Source organism: Scyliorhinus torazame, chromosome 1 (assembly GCF_047496885.1).
Source record: "Scyliorhinus torazame isolate Kashiwa2021f chromosome 1, sScyTor2.1, whole genome shotgun sequence".
NCBI lineage: Eukaryota > Metazoa > Chordata > Chondrichthyes > Carcharhiniformes > Scyliorhinidae > Scyliorhinus > Scyliorhinus torazame.
In genome coordinates, this window is record NC_092707.1 from 87104186 (window position 1) to 87112535 (window position 8350).

The 8350-nt window shown below is 46.5% G+C and overlaps 1 protein-coding gene across 2 annotated transcripts in view; it reads left to right on the forward strand.

Annotated features, from left to right (window-relative positions):
- The window catches only part of pla2g1b (phospholipase A2, group IB (pancreas)), a 37712-nt gene extending 35292 nt beyond the window's left edge, over positions 1–2420 (forward strand). For both annotated transcript variants that reach the window (XM_072497620.1, XM_072497637.1), the window contains one exon: positions 1089–2420. In XM_072497620.1, coding sequence (XP_072353721.1) covers positions 1089–1108 — 20 coding nt within the window. In that variant the 3' untranslated portion in view covers positions 1109–2420. The remainder of the gene's footprint in view (positions 1–1088) is intronic.
- The last annotated feature ends 5930 nt before the right edge of the window (positions 2421–8350 follow it).

An 8350-nucleotide genomic window follows, 5' to 3' on the forward strand; every position in this document is an offset into this window, starting at 1 on the left:
TGCTCACCTTTGGGTTGTGGGAGTGAGACCCATGCAGACACGGTGGAATGTGCAAAATCCACGCAGCCAGTGACCCGGGGCCAGGATAGAACCTGGGTCCTCAGCGCTGTAGGCAGCAGTGCTAAACACTGTTACTGTGCCGCCCTAGGTTCTTGATTAATAAGGGGGTTATGGGGAGAAGGCAGGAGAATGGGGATGAGAAACATATCAGCCATGATTGAATAGTGGAGCAGACCCGACGGGCCGAATGGCCTAATTCTGCTCCTTAGTCTTATGTACACACTACTCCAGATATGGTCTTCTCCAGATATGGTCTTGCCCATGCTCTGTATAACTGGAGCACAGCATATACTATTGTAGTTATGTTATATGTTTTCAGTCATGGGCATTACAGCAGAGGAGTTCCCAAATCCATGTCAACTCAGACAAAGATCTTTGCACAAAGCAGGAAAAGTGAGAATGGATCTATCAATCAATGTGAATCGGTACCTTCAGGAGAATTGGGAGGGTGTCAGGAGAATTGGGAGGGTGTATCGTTGGTACAGCAGAATGAGAATGGAGGGAGAATGTATTGAACAGAGATTTGCAGTTTTTGGTGGATAGAGGAAAGAATCTGTTCTCAATCCTGTACTGACTGTGCTAACATCTGTAAACTCCTTTGCCAGGATATTACAAGGGGAGGATTTGCATACAGAACCTTGAAACCAAACTTATGTCAAGATCAAACAGAGGCACTCGATTTATCGGGACCCGAATATCATCTGCCTTTGACTGTAGAAGGAGAAATGTTTGTCTGTTCTAGCAACATAGACCATTCGCCATCTCGAGCCTGCCCTACCATTCAGTAAAATTGTGGCTGGAAAGTTCCACTCTCCTGTCTGCCCAGCAGTTTGGCAGTAATTGTGACTTTAGTGTTTCTTACCCATGTTGGGTCATAGCTTCCACGTGCTGCTCCTGGATATAGATGTCAGATTGATTCTAGTTGATTTTGTTGATTTCTGCCTCTGATTTCTTGTTTCCTACATTCTGGATTTGACCATCAGTAAAATCAATCCAGTTGGGTTCATTGTGGAAATCTCTCTTTACAGGTGGAAGAGGTTTCCGGTGAAGACAAAGAAAAGCGATGGACTGTCCAATTCAGTATGTTCGGCCAGGAAGGGATGATAACAAGTTAACCAACATCCCTGTTTTAGGAGAACTCTCTCTGAGTACTAAGAACATTAAATGTTGTAACTGTCAGTGTATGGCTGTTGTATCTGTCAACGCGTTGACACGTAAAGACTCATCCACACAAACCTATGAGGAAGATTTTATAAAACCTTGTACAGATTCTACTTTGATAATTAATCAGATTTCCAGGAGTGAAGTAATCAGCCAGAGGCTGTTAAAAATGGATCTGAAGACCACAGTGAAGTCTACTGCTAAAAGTGTGTTGCATTGTTGGATGCCTTTGGAGGTTGATCAGTGTCTTGATGGTGAATTTTAGATGATTTTAGAAATCTAACATTTTATAATAAATGTGTCAAATTTCTAACTTTTAACGACAGTGGGAATGCAATTACCCCTGAAACCATTGATCCTACAGCCATTAATTTGCAAGTTAATATTATTATTACAACATATCCACGTAATTTATATAAATGTCCTTTATGTGAAATAGCATCCAGTTATATAACTTGTTTTAGGAAGCACATTCGGAATTTGCACAAGAATTTCAAATTGGTTGTCATCTGCAGTATGTGTCAAAAGAGTGGAGAGTATGGTCTCATAGCACGCCACTATGCAAAATGTGTGGGAAAGACGATGAATGATAGTGCTGCTGTGGCTACATTAGCCTTTCAGTGCAGCATTTGTAAGAAGAAAAGTTTTAAGACTCAACAAGCCCTCAGCCAGCATGAGGTCCACATGCATTTGGATTTTAAATATCGGGAACAAATTGCTAAGTTATAGAGATCTTGGGCATCACGGTGGCGCAATGGTTAGCATTGCTGCCTCACGGCGCCGCCGAAGTTCCAGGTTCGATCCCTGCCTTGGGTCATTTTATCAGAATTGGAGAAATATTTTACACGAGCTTGTGGTTGTCTGTTCGTAATAAGTATGATGTGGGTATATTTTCTAAGTGTACTCAAATGGTAATAATTTGGGGATTATTTAATCCAATTTGGAGATAGGGAGGTTAATTAAGGATGTTATAAATCCTTAGATACGATTCCTGGTCCTGATAAAATATTTAAAATCCCTAACTGTAATTTTATGACTAAAATACCTTGTGTCTGACCAAGAATGCAGACAGAGCCCCTGAGAAATGTCCTTATGTTGAAGACATAAACCACAAAAGTAGATTATTTTTGTGCACCTGATGTAAACATACTAAAAATGTATAAAAAGTTGTTTCTTATATGTATGCATTTATTATAATTAAAAGTTTCCAATTTCAACAAAGTACTTAAAGTCTTTGCCATTTTTAACGGGAGGAGGGATGCTGCTTCTTTTGCTCACAAGTTTGTTTAATATTTGGAGTGATGGGGCAGCACGGCGGCGCAGTGGGTTAGTCCTGCAGCCTCACAGCGCTGAGGTCCCAGGTTCGATCCCGGCTCTGGGTCACTGTCTATGTGGAGTTTGCACATTCTCCCCGTGTTTGCGTGGGTTTCGCCCCCACAACCCAAAGATGTGCAGGGTAGTTGGATTGGCCGTGTGAAAATTGCTCCTTAATTGGGAAAAATTAATTGGGGACACTAAATTTTTTATTTGATTTTAAATTGGAGTGATGCTGGGGTGGCACAGTGGCTCAGTGGTTAGCACTGCTGGCTCACTGGGCCAAAAACCTGGGTTCGATCCCTGCCCCTGATCACCGTCCACGTGGAGTTTGTACATTCTCTCCACGTCTGCGCGGGTCTCGCCCTCACAACCCAAAGATGTGCAGGGTAGGTGGATTAGCCACGCTAAATTGGCCCTTAATTAGGGGGGGGGAAAGTTGTGTAATCAAAATTTTAAAAAAGGAGTGATGCTGAATTCCCGTAACAGACACACGTGCATGCTCTTTTTCTCACTCAGCTCGCCCTCTCTCACACATCGGCCTGTCTCACTCTCTCACACCCATCACTCGCTCATCTGCACCCCTCTCCTCCATCTCACATGCTGGTGGTCTGCGTTCCCCCACCTGTGCCACTCGCACACAACGGCCGACTGTCTCCCTTGCTCTATGGCCCGTCCTCATGACTCCTGCTCCATCGCCCGTTCTCCCTATCAGTCCGTCATCCACTCTCTTCCTTGCTCTCAGCCTGGCCTGTTGACTTTCAATGTTGATTTTCCTGTTATTTCCAGCTGGTCCAGTCAGAAGCTGTCTTCATACTGCATCGGTTCATATCATCAGCCAATGCAGAGAGAAACCAGCCTTTGAACGAGCAGGAATGCAAAGGAACCCCAGGGTGCCTCTGAACACTTGGGGAAATCCTGCACTAGATTGTTTGCAACAGCATTTGCATTTTGTTTCTCTGTAGGTTCGTATAAAAGTCCTTTCTGAAAACACTGAATATGCCTCCACCACGCTCCCAGATCCAAATCACTCCCTCTGTAGTAATGATTTCCTCATGTCATTTTTGGTTCTTCTACCAACCACTTCAAATTGTTCTCTGGTTCGTGACCCTTATGAAATGGGAACAGTTTCTCGCCATACAGTCTGTCAAGACCCCTCTTGATCTTGAATTTACAATAAAATCTCCTTTCGACTGTAATTGTTGTAAGGGCAACAACCACAGCTTTTCCAGTCCATCCAGGCAACTGAATTTCCTCATCTTTGGAACCATTGCTGTAAGACTCTCTTTGCACACTCCAAAATGTCCTCACATCCACCCTGAAGCATGGTGCTGGAATTGGATGCAATACTCCAGCTGAGGTTAAACCAGAGTTTTAAAAAATAAATTTAAGAATACCCAATTCATTTTTTTCCAATTAAGGGGCAATTTAGTGTGGCCTTTGGGCTGTGGGGGCGAGACCCACGCAGACATGGGGAGAATGTGCAAACTCCACACAGACAGTGATCGAACCTGGGACCTCGGCGCCATGAGGTGGCAATGCTAACAACTGCGTCACCGTGCTGCCCAAGCCAGAGTTTTATAAAGGTTCTTCATTAATTCCTTGCTTTTGTACTTTATAATTGGGCTTCTAATTATAAAGGCTAGGATTCAGCATGCCTTTTAATCATTTTCTCAACCAGTGCTGCTACCTTACAATTGTGCATGTATACCCCAAGTCACATGTCCCAATTGACCCCTGTTTGGATGGAATTCCACATTGGTCCTGCACCCTGACGCCTCCCTCAGGAGCTGGAATCCCATAATTTGAGCCATCTTGCAGAAATTCCCTCTGCCTTTCCGTTTGTTGAAGAGGACATGACTTGGTGTCCTGTTCTATCACCAAGTGGTGGGCAATGTCCCTCGTGGAGGCATCTTTATATGGGAGTCCAGAGAATCCCTACAGTGCAGAAGGAAGCCATTCCGCCCATCGAGTCTGCACCAGCTCTCTGAAAGAACATCCTATCCAGGCCACTCACCCGGCCCTATCCCTGAAACCCCACCTAACCCGCACGTGTTTAGACACTTGGGGCAATTTAGCATGTCCAATCCACCTAAACTGCAGATCTTTGGACTGTGGGAGGAAATCCAAGCAGATGCAGGGAGAAAGTGCAAACTCCACACAGTTGTCCCAGGTGGGACTTGAACCTTGGTCCCTAATGCAACAGTGCCAACCACTGTGTATCCTCCTTTTTCAATCAGGGTCCTGGCATGGACGGAGTCGCACGTAGCAGTGCCATGCAATTATAGATTAAGGACCTCCTTAGAAGACTGCTCCTGAATCTGGCCAAAGTGACCATTGACCAGTCCAGGCAGTGGGCAGTTTAGTGGGTTGTCCAAACCGACCGCCTGCCCCTCTATTGCAGCTGCATTACCTTTGAGAGGGAGCACTTGGACCGATAGGCACTGTGGGGGCGGGGGCGCATCATCACCCCCGGGAATGACATGTTAATTTAAGTAGTTAAGTTTCCTTTTGACATTTTAGTTACAGTGCCCCACCAGGGCCTGTCACCCTTGCCATTTTTGTTTAATTCAGTGATTATTGTATATTATTACACCGAGTATATACCCCAGGTCTCCATGTACCTGTTATAATTGTGCATCTCTCTTATCTCCTCATAGTAATCAATGGAATTTCCAACATCATCTTACTAAGTCTAAGCACAATGGGCAGGGTTCGTGGTTGGCTGACGCCAAAATAGTAATTCTCTTGTCACCTTGACAGCGGCATCCAAGTGTTCCGGGACGCCCGTACAGTAAAGACCGTTTGCATATCATTAGTGGGCTTGACTGGTATTCTCCGGGGCCTCCGCCATTCTCCTCCGATGGGCCGAGTTCCCGACGGTGCGGTTCACTTGTGCTTCTAAAAATCGTGAAACTGGCAACGTGGCTGATGAGGGGGAGAGAGGAGGGAGGACACAGAGAGGAGCGACTGTGGGCTGTCTGGCCGGGCTGGCTGTGGTGAGGGGGCACTGCCAGGGCCGGGGAGGGGGTTGATGGGGGAACAGGCCTGAGTAGCTGGAGTGTCCCCCAATAGGACTGCGGCGGTGTCCAATCCCGGACCTCATTTCCACTGCCTGCAATCTCGCGGAAACAAATAATCACTGCGAATTGTTTGTCAAGTTCCACAGCTATCACCTCGGTCATCTTTTCTGCCGTGAACAGTGCGGCTCCACCCAGTGACCCAGCCTCCACCATCCTTCCAGTTGCCGAGCAGACCCTTCCACTCAACGGCAAGTCTTTATTCGACCCCTTCTTCACGGCGGCTTTCCTTTGGGTTTTGGATATCCTTCTTCCTTATGTCTTCCTGCACTTATTTAACCAAACATTGCCCCTGAGACCAGGCATTAAACTCTAAAAAATCAAGCCTCGAGCAGGAGCCATCCAACGTGCGACCTCCTCCTACATGCCGTCACCAGAAGTCCATCTGGCGACCGTCACCTTGACGACCACCAGGATTATGTGTCCTTCCCAATACCCCTGCGGTGCCAGGTGATCATCTGGCAGATATGTCGCACTGTCTCTCTACTCAGCTGGTGTCTTCGGCATTCCCGGTCCGGCAGCTCCTTGAATGACAGCCGCTGCCGATACACGCAAAGCCTCATGCGGTGCCTCCTTGGCCCCTCCTCCACCTGCTGGGTGGCTGACCGTCCATCCTGGGAGGCTTCCACCTGTCCCTCTGCAGCACGCTCCACTGCTACACGCTCTGCTGCTGCAGCTTCTCCCTCCTCGAGCAGCTCCAGCTCGTACAGCCGCAGGACATCCCCCAGGACTGCAGCAACTAGCAGGAAGGACACCATTGCTGATTGAATTCCAATATCCATTGTCTGCAGGGGGTGAAAGGACAACATGTTGGCATGGTGTGTACCCCCGTGCCCAAACAGGTCAACCAGGCTACATGGTGCCCCCAGTTGGCGGGGGTTCTGCCCAGGCATGACCACCCCCATCCCCTGCTGGGCAGGCCCCCACTGATATGCAAACGGTGTTTACTGTGCGTGCTTTCCGGTACACATTGAACCTGCTGTTGAGGTGACGGAGAATTGCAATCTGGCGTCAAATCGGCGCCCGTCGTGATTTTTGCGCGGAACCTATTCTCTGCCTAATCATGTTTCCCGATTCCAGCATTGGCCAATGGAGAATCCCGCCCTTAGTCTCAGAAACGGAGAATCCCGCCCAATGATTCTAATTATCTACTCTTCAGGGAACCTTTTTATAAACAAAGTCCATTAACCTAACTTCAGGCAAACAATATACATGGTTGGAATGAATTGACAAAGAGTCATCCAGACTCTTAATGTTAGCTCCCTTCTCTCTCCACAGATGTTGTTAGACCTGCTGAGGTTGTCCAGTATTTTCTGTTTTGGTTGGAATGAATGTTGATTTCATTTTTACGATGCTTTAATTGCACCTCTGTAGTCAAAGCGACTGCTTTTAAACCCACAATTTAAAAAATGAATTACTGCAGCAATCCCATACAGACACTAACCCAGCCTTTTAACCCTTAATGCATCAAATACATAAAATACAAGATATATCTGAAATTCCTACATTCATCACAGATGAGCAAACAGTCAATCGTCCCAATATTAGCTGGAGGGGATTTATGTTTTTCCAGGTGTTGGTTGGCAGACCAAGAACGTGATCATTCAGAGACACTGGATAGGTTGAGATGGGTGGTGATGGTGGGGAGGAACAGCATGTTGTCCTTATACTTGTGCAAACTGATGCTGTTTTTTCAGATGATGCCACTGCCAATATGTAGATGAGAAATAGGACGGGACCAAGGATGGATCCTTGGGGATCCCAGATAAATAGTCTGGGAGCAGGAAGTGAAGGTATTGCAGGTGAGAATATGGCTAGGGCTAGACTGGTAAGAATTGAATCAGCCGACTGCAGTCTCACCAAGCTGGATGACAATGGCGAGGTTTTGGAGGGCACCGATTTGAAGGGTGATAAAACATTCAAGGATTTTGGAAAGAAAAGGTGGCTGGGGATGGAGCAGTCTTGCAGGGATGGAGCAGCCTTTAAGGCCTGCTGTTATTTTTTTTAAATATAAATTTGGAGTACCCAATTATCTTTTACATTTAAGGGGCAATTTAGTGTCGCCAATCCACCTAACCTCCACATCTTTGGGTTGTGGGGGCGAAACCCACACAGACAGGGGAGAACGTGCAAACTCCACACGGACAGTGATCCAGGCCCGGGATTCGAACCTGAGTCCTCAGCGCCGTAGGCAGCAATGCTGACCACTGTGCCATCGTGCTGCCCCGCCTGTTGTTTTTTGAGGAGGGGTGAGATGACAGATTTATAAGAGAGGGGGACATTAGCTGTAGAGAAAGAAACAGACCGGTTAACATGGGAGTCAGGAGAGAAAGTTGGGGAGTCACCTCACAAATGTGAATAGGACTGAAGGAGCAAGAGATGAGTCATGATCAAGATTAACATGAGACATCATCAGAAAAATACCAGAGAAAGATTCAAATTGTGGGTGAACCAGAGAGGTTCTAAGTGGTGAGTTAGGCACCAGACGTCCTTGATGTGCCTGAGAGCTGCTCTGAGACAGTGTTCAGTTCCAGGGCAAAGATTTACCACCTACCTCAGAAAGAGACTCTGGAAAATCCTTTGGGTAATGCGTTTTCCTAAATCTCAGTAATAATTTACTTCAATTCCTAATGCTGAACAACAGAGATTACCAAGTCCAGAATTTTATGGAGGCAGTGTTCATGTTTTCTTTGGCATTGCTGGCTTTGAGGTGAGATAGCTGGGTGAACAAGAGA